This window comes from Capra hircus, chromosome 3 (assembly GCF_001704415.2).
Source record: "Capra hircus breed San Clemente chromosome 3, ASM170441v1, whole genome shotgun sequence".
NCBI classification, from domain to species: Eukaryota; Metazoa; Chordata; class Mammalia; order Artiodactyla; family Bovidae; genus Capra; species Capra hircus.
The window spans coordinates 116523056-116541497 of NC_030810.1; the positions used below are offsets into that span (position 1 = coordinate 116523056).

Consider the following 18442-nt stretch of genomic DNA (forward strand, 5'->3'; position numbering starts at 1 on the left):
CAACCTCTACAATACCGCACATCATTAAATTTTCAAAGGAGTTCATTGGGGAAGTCTTTTAATCCTTTAATAATTGAGTTGGGGGAAAGAGGCCAGTGATGAAGAGTGTTTACCTGAGCTGATATTAACTAGGTTTGGCTACTAATGGCTTTCCAACAATCCCACTGTGTCCATGTTGCCATTTAAAAGAGCACATTCATTTGGCACTTGCCCTTTCACTGTCAACAGGGAAACTGAAAAACAGTACATCAACAAGTACTGCAATGTGTACTACAGTTCTCCACCAATTCTCCTTCCTAGCACTACTGAGCTCGGTTTAAACTGAGCTCTTACAACCAGTTGACAAGTAGAAAAATTCATCCCATGAGTCTTTTGGCTGTCTGTGATATCACATAAGCCATCATTGATATAGTCTCCACTGAATTCACTAACCACAGAGGCAAAGCCATTGGAAAATATGCAGCCTCCTTGATAGCACCAATTTTAGTTTAATTCCCTTCTAAGTCAAGAGGTCTGGCCCCTTATGACCCTGTCACCTTTTCTGTTCTAGGGTCACATAGGTTTCAACAGTCCTAAGGAAGGATTCCCACTTAACCACACACTGGTCTTAAAACTTCTTGTCAAAAACATTCCCGCTCACCTGTGCCACACATCAGGCAATGTGTGATCATGCTCCATAGCTCAGAGAGCTCGAGAGGTACAGTTGCTGAGGTCAATGGGAAAATCTCAAAATGGTGAAATGATTTGCCCAGGCATCACTGACTCGATGGATGTGAGTCAGTGAACTCCGGGAGTTGGTGATGGACAGGGAGGCCTGGCGTGCTGCAGTTCATGGGGTTGCAAAGAGTCAGACACGACTGAGCAACTGAACTGAACTGAACCCAGACAAACAGGGGGCAAAGGAGGGACTACAGCTCCAGGATTCTGAAAGCCTACTGTTGTCTCCTAGGTCACTCTAGCCTCCAATCTGGGAAAGCCAACATATGAATCAACCATGTGAACAAGACTGTAAAACAGAATGATAGTGGGTTAGGGGACCAGGCCACCGTGGTATGGACAATAAGGAGGACGAGGTCCCCATCCAGGGCTCCCTTCTCTCTCCTGAGAAATCACAAGAAGCAAAAGCCCTTCAGTGGGCAGGGGTGTGGACTGGTCTAGTTGCCAAACACAACTGACTGATTCCTTTCCTGGGGAGACATACACACCTGTCCTGGGGAATCAGATACCCCCTGTGCACCTGTAACCAAACAGATCTGCATGGATGAGAAGCAGGAACAAGGAGATGGTGGACAATTGAGATTCACACTAAGACAACTGGGATCTGAGGCAGGACGCGAGCTGGGCCCACGCCACCACCCCGCTGCCACCCCTTGGCCCCTGAACCAGGGCGACCTTGGAAAAGAAGCTATGTGGGAGGTGGCAGTGGCCACCTGATGAGATATCCTCAGAAGCCATGGGGAGCAGAGCCACCTTCTGCTGGCCTCTGTTCTGTGGTGATCAGTTCTGACCAATCCAGAGAGAAATGCACAAAAGGACATAGGAAATGAGTGGCTGGAAAAGACCAAAGCAGGGGTCCAACATGTACTCTGGGGGTATCCCTGCCCGCCCCCTCGCTTCTCTTCTGTCAGCTGGAGGCCCCTCTCTCTCCTGGATCCTCAACCTCCTCTTTTTCCTGGAGAAACTCACCTTAGCCATCATGTAGCCTCAAAATTACCCCATCTTCCCAAAAGAGTTGGCCCTCACTCCCTCTGCTTCCTCCCTTTCATCGTAAAACCCACTAAAATGCTGTCCTGTTCCCTCCAAGCTTCTGACAGAGCTACTCTTAATAAGCTTACCAATGGCTCACTGCCAGTTCCAAGAGCAAATAAGTGGCCCTCCTTTTAAAATTCCCCACCTCTGCTCTGTCCTCCAGAAGCCCACTCTGGAGGAGTTTTCTCCTGTATCCGTGTCATTTCATCACAGCCTCTTCCAGCGCTCCTAGAATGCTAGTAGCCCCCCAAGGTTACACCCTGGGCCCCTTCTCACTCTGTGTAGTATCCCCTTGGGCACTTCCCATATTTATTTGATAACATATCCTAAAGCTGTTTGTCCAGGCTAATTTCTAGATCTTCTTTTGCAACTGGTTCCTGGACATCTCCACCTAAATGGTTCACATTTCCATTCACACTTCAAGAGCTAGTTAACATATCACCTCTTCCATGCAGCCTTTTCAACAATCCCAAGCAAGCCATTCATTGATTCATTTATCCACTTAACCAAAACATATTCGTCTAACATATATTATTTGTCAAGAACCATGTAAGATGCTGGAGATACAGGAGTTAAAAAAAAAACAAAACAAAAAGAAGGCCCCTGCCCTCATTACTGAGCTTATGGCTCAGTAATACAAACAACAGTAAACCAACAAATAAATTTGTATTTCAAATTATGATAGGTATTATAAAGATAATGAACAGTAATAGAGAAGCAAGGGATTTACGTCAACTGGTGCTCAATCTCGCTGGCCATGCCTCTCATAAAACAGTTTACTCTTCTTTCAAGTCTCTGTTAATTTATATCTCTAAGCAGTCTCGCTAGATTGTTAATACATCAGTGCTTCGTTTTATTCATGTTTACATATCTGGCACATACAAGAGTTTAATAAGTCTGTCTGATGATTAAAGGGATGAATGAGTAATTTAATTAATGAACCAACTGTTTATAAGATTCCACTTAATTCTAAATTTGAGAAATCCACATACAACTAGGTAAAGAGCATTCCAATCGGTGGCATATTACCCGAAATCTCTAGTTTCATTAACCGCCAGTTTATAGAGATTAAATTCAGACATACATTTCATCTCTATAAAATTGACTGGGACTATTTTTAAGAGAAACAAGTGTCAACAGTGGTGAGAGAAATAATAACAAGCCAGGAATACTTAATTTCCTCAAAACCCAAGGTTCCATGATCCCTTCTTCGATCCAGCCAGGCCAAGTGATAAACAAGAGGGAGTGAACAGTTCTGGACACCAGCCTCACACGGGGGCACAGCGGGCCCTTTCCTAGCTGAGGCTGGGGCTTGTTTGAAAATACAACACAGTTCAGAAGACAACTTGGAAAGGGTTATCCGAGGAATGGATGGACAGCTGCTGGCTGGTCCCAGTGGAAGTATGTCTGGAAGGCTCCAGATCTGATGGTTAACAGTTCTGCTGCCAAATGGGCAGACAGGCTCCCAGAACAAAAGTCACCAACAGCAAACTCTGTGAGCTAGAGAGGAGCGTAAGGGATGGGTGTCTCCCTCCGTGTCATTCTTCCCGTGTGGATGAGCAGCGACGCTAGCGGGCCACTGGAGACCAGTGCGGATGGGATGGGATGGGAGAGGAGGGATGGGCAGGATGGCTTTGCTTTGCAGAAGAGTTGATAAATAGGAATGACGAGTGTACACTAGCAGTTTTCACACACACACACACACACACACACACACACACACACACACACATACACAGGCATTCCCCAAATCCAAAAAGACTTCCTTTAGAACCACAGAATGTATAAACAGCTGACCGTCGGAAAGCTGCCGGAAAGCTCAAGTATCTAGCAGGTGGGGACTTGTTTTCCAAGAGCTGGTTCAATAGGACAAACTGAGAATTGTGATCTCACAGGGGTGTGAACACCAGAATTCAAGGAGCAGATGGTGTGATTTAGTGGAAAGGTCACTGAACCTGAAGTCAGAGGCTGTGGAGAGCATCCTAGCTTCTCTCTTTACCAACAGCATGACCCTGGGCAAGATCTTAACCTGACAGAACCTCAATTTCCTCATCTACAAAATGCAGGGTGGCAGGGGGAGCCTCTCCATATCTACCTTTTTAAATTGCTGTAAAGTCTGATAAAGGTAATATCTGTGAAGGTTCTCTGAAATTTGAAAACTATACATTTTTCCCAACATATCCTTTTATGGCATTTTCTATGAGACAATCATTAATCTGCTTTATAAACATTAACCCAAAATGACCTTATGAGGTCAGTACAATTTTTTGCTTCCATCTTATTGAATTATAATTGACATATAGCACGAATATGCTATAAAGAACCTGCCTGCAGGAAATAAGAGACAAAGATTTAATCCCTGGGTGGGGAAGATCCCTTGGAGGAGGGCATGGAAACCCACTCCAGTATTCTTGTCTGGAGAATCCTATGGACAGAGAAGCCTGGTGGCCACAGTCCATAAGGTTGTAAAGAGTCAGACACGGCTGAAGTGACTTAGCACGCACAGGCAGTGAGTAAGCTTAAGGTGCATAACATAATGACCCGACCTAAACACATCAAAAAAAAAATTACCACAATAAATATGGTGAATATTCATCATCTCATATGGATACAAAATTTTTTAAAATAGGAAAAATAGTTTTCCTGGTGACAAGAACTCTCAAGATTTACTCTTAACAATGTTCATATATAACATATAGCAGGGTTTGCCATATTTATTATATCATGCTTCATGTCTCTAGTGCTAATCTATCTTATAACTGTAAATTTGTGAGGCTGGTACTTATCCCCATTTTAAAGAGAGAAAACGTATCCCCATGCACAGAGAAAGCATGACCTCCGTCCAAGGTAACACAGCTAGTGAGCAGCAGAGCAAAGAATTTGGTCCCAGACACTCTGGCTCCAGAGTTTATGCACTTAACCACTAGACTGTGCTGAGTTATTATACACAGCTCCTAAGAATATTATACACAGCTCCTTTTACTCATATTAAAAAACCAACTATAATCATACCCACGCATATATAGTTCTCCACTTTTCACCAAGAGGTTTTTGAAGTTCATTATCTTTTTTAATTCTCACAACAACTCTGTGCAGTTGTTATTATTCTATTCCTTTGTGTGGATGAGGAAATTGTGGCTTGGATCCCACTCGACAGTGGGACATGTGTTTCGGATTACTTTTCCAGTAATGGAGAGAGCTGCGCAGTGCCCGAGCCTTGCATATTCACCTGCCCAATCCTCTTCCATCCATGGACATGGACTTCTAAAATTGAAGAGCCCAGCCAATAACAGAACAACAAGAAAACAAAATCCAGAAGGAAAGGAGTGGGGGTGGAATCACGGCCGGCCTCACATACGAACAGGAAAGCGTCTGACAAAGTGATACTTGCATTCTGCCCCAAATTATCTACTGATCCCATTCTAGGGCCTAAAATTCTACCGTAAGATAGTTATTCCTTTGAGCGAACATCCGTCCAGTTAAAAAGTACCTTTGGAAGGTACACATTATCATGTATATCCCAATATATATCATGTATATATTTCATAATATCCTCTGCATTTTGACAGCTAGTGGAGAGTAGGCTCTAACCTGTATACAGCATAATTTGAAAATTAAAAGGTCATAAGATGGGTTAAGAGTATAAGATAAGCAAGAATGCAAGGCTGAAAGTTGAGATCCTGAAAATGGGGTTGGAAAACCAGTGCTGTGATTGAATTGGGGGCTTCCAGTTACAGAGATCCCCAGGGGAAAGGCAGGTGCAGAGACCAAGCACACTCCAGCCAAATGCATGCAAGGAAGGGTCCCCTGGGACGCTCTAACCCTTTAGATTTCCAAAGTCTACTTCACGGTACCACTGAGGAGGTGCTACCAGGACATTATCCCAGTGAAGACAGCAGGCTGTCGCCACGCAAGCACAGGGAATATGTGCACAAGAGGAATCCCTGATGCAACGTGAGGAGGGGCAGGGGCAGAAGGGGTGAGGGGGAGCCAGCAGCAGGGGAGGAAACGCTCTCGAAGGTTATGTTAAAAAGGATTTGTTCCACTGTCAAAACCAGAAAGCTCTCCCCAAGAGCCAGCTTTAGGGAAGGAGGCCTGAAATGACAGAGAGGGGAAGAATTATTAGGGAGGCCCTTTGGAAAGGGGATTGAAATGAAGAAGGGAGCAAGCAGCAGGCAAAAGGCAGGTGTGGCTGTAAAAGTTCACCTCCAGACAGTGGCAGCGGCAAGGCCTGGCTGTCAACAGAGCCTGGGCTCTAGTGGTTCTGTTGGGCCCCGATCAAAAGAGACCCCAATGCCACCCGACTCCCTCGGGCAAGGACAAGCCTCTAAGTTTCACCCAGTCCTGGTTCTCCCCAACAACTGGGAGAGGGCCCCATGACTACCAAGCTCCCCAAAACTGTACGAGCCACACCTTGCCCACTCACCTGCCCACTCGCCTTTGTGGGCCCCATCCTATCCACAAGGACATCAACCTCCTCTCCACCCTGGAGCTGGGGGCCCCCAGCCAAGCTGGCATCAGCTTCCACTCAGGTTCAGTCCTCAAACAAAGACATACTTGGACCCTCCTGCAGAGACAGGGGGAACCGCTTCTGAGCCCAGAGGGAGCTGGCCTTAATCTGCTGCACAGTGAATGACAACAATGTTAAGAATGAAAATATGGTTTGGGGGGATAGTCCCCAGGAGCCCAACATTTTGGTATTTAAAGGAACTTTAATGAGCTTAAGAGGCTAATCTGGAGTTCAGGAGGGGGTGTTTTGTTTTGTTTTGTTTTGAAAAATCCTTTTAAAGGTTCCTGAGGCTGGAGAGGGAGGAGGCAAGAGCATTGTGAGTCAAGGAGTGGCTATGGTATAACTGAAAGGGATGATGGGAGGAGGCTGCTCTAGAGACCCCCTCTCATTGCAGTAGCAGAACCTGGTACTTGGGAGACACAAGATCATTCTTTCCAGGTGAAGTGTGACAACCCGAGAAGTAGCCAAAAAAATTGAGTGTGAGTACACGCTATCAGAATGCTAGCCAGGCTACTCACCAAATGACTCCTTGTCCTGGTTTACTGGTGACAACATCAGACTCAGGCACTTCTCTGACCCACCGGAAAACATAATGCACATCCATGAAAGTGCCAGGCACACTCAGAAAGATGTTCAGGGGCCCCAACTGGTCACCCAAACAGTGTGGTCATGAGATCACGCAAACCTGGGCATAACGTCCCTCACCAGCTGTTGTTGCTGAATTCTGCTCCATAACTGGATGGACCATTATTTTGTGCATCTAAAAGGCAAAGTTGTTTCCTCCAAGTGAGAAAAATTAAAAGAGGATTCCCAGGTGGCAGTAGTGGTAAAGAATCTGCCTGCCAATGCAGGAGATATAAGAGATGTGGGTTTGATCCCTGGGTCAGGAAGATCCCCTGGAGGAGGGCATGGCAACCCAGTCCAGTATTGTGGTCTTGAGAATCCCATGGACAGAGGCATCTGGCAGGCTACAATCCATAGGGTCACGAAGAATCAGACATGACTGACACGGCTTAGCGTATACACATGCAACAGTCCACAAGGATAAGGTTGGCCTGGCAGAAAAATGAGGCCATGAGGAGATGATGTTTAAGAGTTCTCATGTGCCTTCAAGAGGTAAGTTAGCAGAATTCCACAGGACATAGGGGACTGAAGGGGAGGCAGAATGGGATGCAGCTAGATGTGAGGTCAGATACAGCACATGGTCCATTCCATGGGCTATTCCATGTGCTGAATGGCAAAAGTATTTTTTTTTTAATATGAAGAGTTTAACCGGCCCATCAGAAAATGTTTCCAAACCCTAGTGGCCAGATATCTAACCAGGGCTTGTCCATTATAGGGTAATGATGATAAAATACAAATCTAACAGGGTGGAAAGCCACTGGAGGCCTAAAGAGTCAGAAAAGCCAGACATATTTACTGTTATCCAAAAATAGGATCCCCCAACTGGAATCTTGAAAGGCTAGAAGAGACCAAACTCTTTCATGTGACTTCAGTTAAGGACTAGGAAAAGCACAGTCCACTTCGTATTTTTAGTTGTTATGACATTATGGTGCAATAATGGGGAATCTGGCAAGGGCTTCATTAAATTCTAGCTAATCCGAGCATGGCAGCCAGGTGACAAGCCCTACAGATAATCTGGTTGCCTTGTTCACCACTGAAAAGTACAGCATGGAAGTAGTTTTTTAAAATCCTCTTTTAACAACCCAGATGGGGCTATTTGCAATGGGACCATGTATACCCAGAAGGTAGGAAACCAATGCTGAGCCACAGTTTTATTCTTCCGATAACGTCTCCACTAATACTTCAGTGTTTCTGCTGCATTCCAATTGCATCTGCTGTCTAATGCCAAAAGAAACTTAATCCCTATCCTAAGTCTCATTTTATTTATTTTCAGTAGTGTGAAAACAAACATGCAGTAAGATTACAGTGTTTACACCTCCTTTTTAGCTGATATAGCTCTAATCCTCCTGCTAATTAATGCCAGGGCCGCAGCAATTTTATTAATTTCAACTTGGTTAAAAATATAGAGACAGATAATTGTGCTTGACTAAAATAACAATTTGACATTTGGAAGGTGTTCACTTCATTTCAGCAAGACAGTTGGCTAGGTTTCATTTAATATATGACAAAGAGACACAAAGCTGCAGCTGACATTGGTTAAAGATAACACAACTAATTCTAATTGTGATGAATTGGCTAAACTGTCCCACATCGCGCTAGTCATTGAGGAGATGAAGGGGAAAAACGTAAATCACAAGGCACACCAAGCTTCTCTGTCAGTTTCAGAAACAGGGGAAAGGGCCTCTTTCCTCTAGTACCTTTCTACATTTGGCTCCTGAAATTACCAACTTTTCCAAATGGAATCTGAAAAGGCTGCAAGCAATACTGCTCTATAATTGCTAAGAAACTTCCAGAAAAACATATAGGGCATTCATTCCCTAGGGGGAAGCCTCACAGTATGCTGGAAATAGGACAGGACTATCCCATATAGGAAACTGTCTGCTTCTTTGTGGGGCAGGGGAGGCACTCATCACCCCATACAGTCCCTAATCTTCCTTATCCCACCCTGCAAGTGGCTTACCAAGAACTCTCATCTGAAGAGGTGGGCATGTTAGAAAGATGTAAAAAAAAAAAAATTCAAAGCATTTAAATACAGCTAAGATTTCATAGTTAACTCAAATTATTTTTAACTCTTTCCGTGGTGGCTGTGATTGTACTTTACCTCCCATAGTCCATTTCCCAGTACTGTACAATATACTTAACAATCAACTTAATATGAATTATTTGGAACTTGATATAACACAACAATGACATTTTGTATATGAATTTACCCCAAGATGCTTTAATAAATTCCTGGGAATATAACGAGTATTTTAAATTCTTGTCTATTTTCTCACTTCTGAACATTAGAATCCAAATCATTTCTTTGACCATAAAAAATAATTAGCTGATAATTTAATGAAGGGAATTGTTCTCATTAGAGAAACAGTAGCTACTCATTAATTTCAAAAAATCCTCCCAGAAATAAAAGCAACAATGAAGAGGGCTCTCTAAAATTAGCAACGGTATTTTGGGTCACACAAAAGTTATAAATAAGAAAAATGAAACTAAAAAGCAACACAAACCATGAATTATCAGGAGAGCTCTTGTCACTGAAATCTGAACAGCAAAAGCAACTCCTTAGCTGGGTGGATGACAAAATCCCAGAATTCTATAGTATGCAAAACTGAGTTGAATAAACAACTTTTTTTTTAATGTGCTCAATTTACGTTAAGGATAAAAAGAATCCCACAAGCCTACTCTGAAAGGAAATGTTCATATCTAATCCCCAGAATACTATTAATATCTACTCCTACTCTCTAATTTTATTTCAACATTTAAAGTCTGAGATTCAGAAAATCCTACCTAGGGACCAATTCATATAAAAAGAGAAAACACCTCTGAACAAAGACTGTTTCCAATCACCCTTTAAATTTAAAAAAAAAAAGAGAGAGATAAGTCAGCTTGCACAAACACAGTCACAGCCCATGGACAATGCTTATCCCGAGCTAAGAGCCCCCTGCAATTTAATGCACACATCAATTTAATACCTAGCTGTGTTTGATTTTTATATTCCTAAATTTTACCATGCCAGGCATGGGGCCAACAGAAGATAAAGTAAAAATCTAACAACTGCCTCTGTAATTTCATCTGCGGGTTCCTTTTATGAGGAACTGATGCCCAATTTTAATCTCCAAGTAATGTCACAGTAATAAAACCAAACTAACTCTCCTCCCTACACACCTCCTCCACTACCTTGATAAAATCCAGTATTAGTCCATTCCTGATCCTAATAGAGATCATTACCTCAGCCATTTTCTCCTTGGGGCTGCCAATCAGCAGGTCAAAAGAAAAATACAGAGAAAGTTCTAATGAGGGATATGCACTTTGCTTCATTGGAGTCCCTCTCTTCAGAAAAGTTGGTCTGCTCCAAAAGAAAGCGGGGAGGACATGGACTGGCCCTCTGAGAGAAGGGTTCCCAAGACCTGCGATTTGCTGACATGTAGGGAGTTATGAGGCTATAAGGGGAGCTCTGATGACAGCAATACTATCCCACATTGCTCCTAGGATGTCCAGAACAATCTAAGGGACGATGATAAACTTCATACATGAGGGGAGAGGGCTCTGCCTGACACACAGAGCCGCCAGGCACAGGGAAGAAACAATATAAATTTGACTTAAATGTGGGATCTCTTCCAGAAGGCTTAATTATCTATTGTATCACCACATTCCTGTTAATCAGCAGCCTCTTCTGTCTCCAACTTAAGTCCAGCTACAGTATTTGTCTGGAAGACATTCAGGGAAAACTCCACACTAACCAGATCCTAGAGGACTCAGTTAAATAGCGAACGATAGTTACACAAGTAGACGTTTCTCCGAGCTGAAAAACATTTTGGTTATTTGCTAACTTTCAAGAACGTCAAAGACAGTTGAGTCCAACGTTTAAGCATCCACACCTATGGCACCCTGAGTTTCACGTGACATGATGCTCCTTCAGCAGTTCTGTGCATGTATCATCCTTCTGAACTGGCTATTTTTCTTTGATGGCCTGTCATGAACAATAAAGGTCACCTCCAGTTCTTAATTTCTGGATATTCATAAATCAGCTTCCTATACTCCAACTTTAAATGCTTATTTGTTTTGGATGCTGAGAAGATAAATTATTCCCAAGAGTGTCATAACGTATGAGACAAATACTTAACAAAATGCCCTGAAGTCCTCAAATGGATGTTTGTACGTCTAAAATGCCACTGTCAATTCAATTTCTAAAAGTTAGACAAATATGGTGTTTGACATCAAGAAGATGTAACAACTAGTCGATAGAGTAGAATTTTCACTTTTTAACTGGCTGTCTGACACCATGAACAGGCAGTTCATAATTCAAATGCTGAAGTGCCCAACAGTCAGAAATGCACACACAAATGGCTGACATAAATATGATAAGGCCACTGCGTTAATATGTTTATGAACTCCACTGAAGACTGCACATTAGCTATATGGTTTTTTTTTTAATGTGTAAAAATAGCATTTGAACTTCATTTATTCTGGAGACAAGGGCACTGCCTGAATGTTCATTTCTATGAATTGTTCCATAATTCACCACTAGTGTTGTCCTATAGCTTTAACTTCTATCTTAATTTCCTCTCCATTCGCCTTGGCTGGGCCTCAAATTTTTAAAAAGATCCAAAGGAAAAAGGCAAACACTATCTTTATAAATGCGTTTGTTAAAGAGGAAATGTGCTCTCTGTTTTATGACTATTATCTAACATTAAATTGCATCCCCCAGAGGATATTAATTTCTTCCAGACAACTTCTATTCAACACTTAGTCCTATGGTCTAAGTAGAGGTTTACAATAAATACTCAATAGCTAGGATAATATAGGCTATAAGCCTCCTGAAGGCAGGCTTTGAGATATTTTCTCAATATTTTCCCATCACCAAGTCTAGTTCCTTGCCTGCAGAAGCTCAAAGAGCTTGCTGAATAAAGGAAAATGTCTTGAGCCTAATGTTTAAACAAACAAACAAACAACCCCCCACCCTTCCCATTTTACAGCAACTACCATGAGGACTAATGCCATTAAGATTATCAAATATACTACATCCCGATGTGGTTGAAAGAAGAATGGGATGTGGATGGAGGGCAGCAGAGAAAAACCGTAATAAAATTAAAAGCCAATGGCGGCGCTGGGCACACACAAGTGCTGATGGTGAGCAAAACAGAGAAGCAACTCCATTTTGGACATCCGCGTTAAAATCAAAATTAAAAACCCTCATGGTAACATCAACACCTCTCTGAACAATGTAGCTCACACTACTCTGTAAAATCTTCTTGGTTCTGGCCAACAGCTGGCAAGTTGATCCCTGCAATTTTCCCTTTGCAGAAATAGCTTTGTGCAGGGAGAACTGACCCTAGTGGGCTAATAAGCCCCAAACTGCGCCAAACCTGGGAGGCTGCAGTGAAGGGACATTGCTGTGTTAAGTACTTTACAACAACTGTTTCTTCTCCTCTTGACACAGCCTGACTTCCTTAAAGAAGATTTGACTGGCCAGACAGCTGTGTTGACCCGTAAGCCTTCTTTGATTCGTGATTTTTTTTTTCACAAACAGAATAGAAATTCACCACCCAAATCCTTTCCTAAGCTCCCATACTTTTGAATTTGCTGGTGTTGTGCCTGAAGGATGTGGACATTTCAGTAATCTATAAGCACAAAGATAAAGATTGGGTCTGTGCAATCCCAAAACTTTCAGACGGCAACAGGGGGAAAAAAGTGAGCAGAAGCTTTATCCAAAGGTGGTACTTTAAGTTGTGTGTGCAAAATTTGCTTAATTACCTAAAAATCGCACTTTTCACTCAGACACTAGGGCAATGAACAATCAAGAACAGATACAGGCACATCTTCTTTTTAAAAAATGTACAACTATAGTTACCACTTTGGGTAATGGTGATTCACTTCTCTCCTTATTTCTGTATTGCTCAACTCATTCAAAATCAAACCTCTATTTTTTATGTGCTGAAAAATGTAGTTATCTTTTCAAAACAAAGCAAAATGTCCAGTACTCTATCCACATGGGGGTAAAATGCAGGAATACTGTATCAAAGGAGTGTGAGTAGCAGAAAGAATTTGTGTGTGCGGTCACTAGATCTGATGACTTTGTCAGTTTGCAGTAAACCTCAGAGGCCAGGCAAAAAAAGAAGGTATTTCTGTTCTCTCTCTGAGATTTTTGTGTTATACTGAGATTTTCCCCACGCACCTCATTTCATGGTGTGTTTTTAATAACATCATAGGAACTGTTTTTCATGAACACTAAACCTCCCTTGATTTTCCTCATATACTGCTATCCCTTTTATTCACCAGTGACAAATGCGGATTTTTCCTGCACACGTGCCCCCAGGGCACCCGTCACTTATACCAGTCCGGAGTACAAAAACAGAGGCCTCCGTTTCAGCTATTTTTCTTTGCTTCAATACCCTCCATGTCTCTATGAAGTCCGTGTCCCCATTATTTAGCCATTTTGACCCAGAAAAGCAGTGTCTCTCCACCCCACCCTCTGCTTAGCTTTACTAAGCAACTCCCTGCGAGGGCCTGGCCGGAACCAGCAAATCCTTCAAACTCCCATTCCCCAGTGTCATCCAGGCTTTAGACATTATGGAGATCTAGAATTGAAATTGCCCACTTCCCTAAACACCTGGTTCCTAACTCTAGTCATCACACACCAGAACGTTCATGCCCACCGGGCAAGACGGGTTCACGCCGAACCTGCCTAGCGGCAGAAACGCACCCCCAGACGGGAATTAGGGAGGAGGCGGGGATGCACGACGTGGTCTAGCTATCAGTGCGGCCCGACGATTTGGGGGAAAAAATGGTGTAAGGGGTAGGGAGAATACAGGGAGCAAAAAAGCCAGCGGGGTGTGCGTTGCCTCGGAGTTCAAAGGAGCAACAGCGCTGCGCCTGAAGCTCAATCTGTTGGGGCCCCCAGTGGACAAAGTCGAGGAAGGAAGGCGTACAGGGCATCCAAGCTGTGGGATCGAGACAGCCTCGGCTCCGCGCATAAGCGTCTGGGTGGCACAGACAGGTGGGTAAGGTGGAGAGGGAACCGGAGAGCAGAGGGGGGGCCACTGACAGCTCCGCCCCCACCCCCGGGGCACCCCAGTAAAGCGGGGAAGGGAGAAACAAGGTCGATGGGATGGGATAGGAGTGTCCACAATGGAGTATCCCCCCAGGTCCAGAAAACTGGACGAGCAGAACAGACCACAGAGAAAGCCATCCCTTGGCGCTTCTGTCGGGCCCCAGCCGCTACTGCGCGCGTCGGCGCAGTTCTCCGCTGCCCCGGGGAGCTTACAGGATGGAAGAGAATGGGCACTTGCGTATCTGGGCGCGCGGGTGTATCTTGCACCTTCCAGAAGCAGATGAGGGGTAAAGAAGGACAGGGTCTCCCGCGCTCGCTGATGCGGTGTGGGGGAGGCGATCCGAGGCGCGGGCACTTACTTCTCATAATCATACTTGCAGTAGAGCTTCTTGTCCCGGTAGAAGCAGGTGGTCTCCAGCGGCTCTTTGCAGGAGGCGCACTGCACGCACTGCTCATGCCAGAAGCTGTCGTTGAGCCGCAGCAGAAACCTGTCCGAGATGACCCGTTGGCAGCCCTCGCAGACAGACTTCGGGCTCACCGCTCTGCCTACAGCAGCAACAGACATCCACCGATGAGCCGCGCTGGCCCAGCACCCCCCCACCCAAACCCAGACGGACCCTCTACAGTTCCATCACTCCACACTCACGGATTACCCCCGCGGGCCCCACCCTGGAAAGCCCCCTGCGAAACATCCAAGCCGAGATTTGGAGAGCACAACAAAAGCAAACCAAATAGGGTTTCTGATAAACAGGGACTATTTGGGAAGGTTTTAAATTCTACCAGGGGAGGGGGGAGAAATCAATAAGTTGCCTTTCATTATCAAACCTATCCAGGTATGCGCCATCCTGCACACCTCACGTAAAAATCAGCCTACAAATAAATTTGTGCTCCCAGGTTAATCAGCTAATCATCAAATAATTCACTATGCTTGTCTCCATCGTCTATGATTAAAACTATAAGTGTGTAAAAATAATTCTTTTCTGTTGTTGTTTGGTTTTGTCCTTTGCTGAAATGGACAAATGTCCTTTGTTCTATTTATTTGGAGGAAAACTTTATACATTTTCTTTGCTTCCTAAAAAGCCGCATGCCTGCAAGAAAATACCATTCCCGCCCTAGGCAAACAGTATTGTTCAAACCAATGAGCCCCAAACTGCTGGATGGCCTGCAAATTGCAGATGGGTTTTTTCATAATTAAGAAACATCAAAACGGTGAGAAGGGGGGTAGGGGGAGTAAAGAATCATGACTCCAAGACACTGCAGTTTCGGCCAGTATTCCTGGAATCAGGCGAGCTCAGCAGTCAGGAAAGAGGGCTAAAACGAACCCAAACCGACTCAGAGGGAAAAGGGCTCTTCTCATTCCTAACCTTTGCACTGTGTCAGTTTTGTTCCATTAGTTTTCGGGTGCAGGTTGGGAGGGTCTTCTTTTTTTTTTTTTTTTAGGGTTGTGGGATGCTCGGCCACCTCTGTCACTTTGTCGAGGCACGTTTCACAGCTATTTAGAGAAGGCTTTGTTCCCTGGTAACAATACTTTTGCGAGAGATGTCCCAAATGGCCTGACGCTTCCCGGTTTCCCTGCTACACTTGGCCCCTTTCTCCTTAGGAGACACGGCTATCGGCTCAGGAGCGGGGCCAGTCACCTTGGGATTCAGGCAGGCAGTGCTAGAAGTAGCGAGCTCTCTAAAATGTTTCCTGGTTTCTTCTGCCCTGTCTCGGCGTCTAGGGCCGCGACCCCGGGCGCAGAAAACGGACCTGAGGCGGGCAGGGCGCACCGGACTCGTCGCGATGCCCGCTGAACGCTAGCTCTGACCCTCCGGGTCAGCTCTGACCCTCTGGCTCTTCCGAGGCTGTGTGGAGTCGGGAAGTTTCTGAAAAGGCGGTTGAAAGAGGGGAACGCGGTGCCCGCGATTTCGTTTCATCTGGGGAATTGGGGGGCGGGGTGGGGGGAGGATATCCTCTCTCAGTCAGGTTTCTCCAGCCGAACTGTCTCATCCTCCGCCTACGCCCCGCTCTAGCTGTTCCGAGTTAGGAAAAGCGGCAAGAGGTTTAAATGACAAAACGAAACCCCGCTCCCCCACTAAAAAAAAAATTAAAACACCCATCCACCAAACTTGAAAAGCATCGAGGGCGACGAGGCGGGACTGAGAATTCCTGGCTTCGGTTCGGTTTGACCCGCGTATGGGTTGAGGCCCTGGGTTCGCCGCTCCTCCGTAGTCACTGCGAAGGGACCGGGGAGACCCAAGAGGCAGCGGGACCCGCAGACGAGAGATCCGGCACCAGTTAATTAAAGCTGAGGCTAGGGCCCCGCCGGGCGGGCTAATCCCCGCGATGCGCTGCCCACCCGCCCGGAAAAGCCTCTTGGCGGTGCTCGAGGCTGAGACTGGGGTTGGAGTTGGAGGCAAGAAGCCGTCTCGAACTTGGATGCTCCGGACCTCGGGTTTGTGTGCTCATCCCTAAGTCTCCGAAAAGAGGGCGGCATTTATGAAATGTCAATCAGCTCTATGATTAAAAATCCAGCCTTGGGTATTTTTAATCACTTGCATTCAAATGCCCGCGAGCAAGCTCGCCCGCCCCCCGCGGCTCTGGGGAGCTCGGTGCCCGGCGCAAGAGGCCTGGGGCGGCTGGTCGGTTTAGGGTGGGAAGGACCCACAGGTTCTGACAGGAGTAATCTAAACCGAGTGCAAGAAGCGGGGCGCTAGCTCCCCTACTGCTGTGTCCCAGCGAGCTGGACGCCAGGGCTGGGGCGTGGAGGAAAGACTGTGCGCCCGAGGCGCACGGCCTGAACACTCACCCAGCAGCGAGGAGAAAGAGGCCGACGTTTCGATGGCGCTTTGGAAGTTCTCCTCCATCTTCAGGCCGTCCAGCATGTTCGGACCGCGCGGGGAGGACCTGTAGACGAGAGGAAACGACGCTTTGGGCGTCTGAGCCCTTTAGGACGCTGCACACGCAAGCCGCCGCACTCTTGGGAAAGGACGGAGGGAGTGTCCAGGGTGACCAGAACGAGCTGCGAGGGTAGAATTCAGCCAAGAGAAATGTGGGCTGGGAGGAGAGAAAGCAGTCACAGCGAGCTGCTCGGACTGATCTGATTTCATTCGAAGCCAACGCGTTAAGTACTTAGGCCTCCGCCCCCCAACTGCGTTTCTCCTGCCCCAGTCCCCCACCCCCTCACCAGGTCCCCAGCCCCAGGTTTCCCCACCCCGAGTTCGACTCCGCCCCAACCTATACCAGTCAGGGCCCTAGGGATGCCTCGGCGGGAACCCAGCTACTAGTGTAAGAGATAAAAGGAGTGTGTAGTTTCCCTCGCGGGGCCGAGCCCAGGCACGCGGAACTAGGAGGTCTACAGCCCGCGCCCAGACCGGCAGCGTTGCGTCCCTCACCTGCCCCGGCCGAGAAGGGGCAGAGCAAGCGATCCGGAGAGCGTCCCGCCAGCTCCCAGACTCGGGGCGCTGGGATCTGCCAGGAGCGTGCGGGGCGCGCAGGGAGGTCCGCCCGCCGATCGGCCGGTGCAGGGAACGTCTGCAGGAGCGAAGAAGTCGCCTCGGGGAGGAGCGCGGCTGGCCCTGCTCTCTCTTGGATGCATTTCAAATCAACTTTCAGAAACACGCCCGCCCGAGCTGGAGCCTAGGAATAGGCAGCCTTCCTTACCTGATGGGTGAACTCACTCCCCGTGGCAGGAGCCAAAAGAAGTTGCCGAGCGCTGCGGGAAGCTTCGGCCGGGGGAGGCGCAGGCCCTCGAGGCTGCAGCCGGAGCGGCCGCCCCCGGCTACGGCGCGCCCGGGAGGGAGCCGGAGCGAGCGCCGGCCCCTGGCTCCGCTCCTCGGCGCGCCCGGGCCGGGCCGGGACGTGGCCGCGGGCGGCCGGCCTTGCTGGGACGTCCTGCCCGCTCGCGCCCTCCTCGGGAGGAGAGGAGGGCCCGATGCTTCTCCCAGTCTAGAGCGAAGGCGGAGGCCCAGGGTCCTGGGTGCGAGTCGGGCCCTGCTTGGCTGGGGCGGATCCGGCCGCTTCTGACAGGGACCGCGGCGCTGCGTGCGCGGCGGAGGGAAGGGGGTGGGGTGCGCCGGGAGGGGGCTGGGAGCGCGTCCCGCGGAGGGCCAGCGGCAGTGCCTTCCCAGCCCCGCGGCGCAGCCCAGCCTCGCGGCCACCGCCGGGTGAGCTCCTCGGCAGACGCGATCCTCCGGGGCACGCAAAGTTTCCTCCTCTCCACGTGTACTGCTACCTCGGGACACGCTGACGCCGCCGCCGCCCGCGGCTCCGCGCCCGCGCTACGTTTTCGCTGAGATCTCCCCGCCACCTGGTTCCGCGCCCGCTCTCCAGCCACTTCCAGAGCACCGCAAACCTCACGAGCTGCGAACAAGGCCAAGAAGCAATTTGCTGCGCGTGGATGCTGGACCCTGAAGCTCAGAGTTCTTCAAGCCCCTTCTTGGTCACCCGGGACCCCCACACGTTCCCAGCTTCCACTGGGCTGGAAACGCCGTTCACCGTTTCAGTTCGAAAGCCGCTCAAGGATGGGGTGA

The 18442-nt window shown here is 47.3% G+C and overlaps 1 protein-coding gene across 1 annotated transcript in view; it reads right to left on the minus strand.

Annotated features, from left to right (window-relative positions):
* The window catches only part of LMX1A (LIM homeobox transcription factor 1 alpha), a 167604-nt gene extending 150809 nt beyond the window's left edge, over window positions 1-16795 (minus strand). The window contains exons 1-3 of the mRNA XM_018046548.1: window positions 16720-16795; window positions 16105-16308; window positions 14291-14477 (exon numbers count right to left, since the gene is read on the minus strand). Of these exons, the coding sequence (XP_017902037.1) occupies window positions 14291-14477; window positions 16105-16308; window positions 16720-16795 (467 nt within the window). The remainder of the gene's footprint in view (window positions 1-14290; window positions 14478-16104; window positions 16309-16719) is intronic.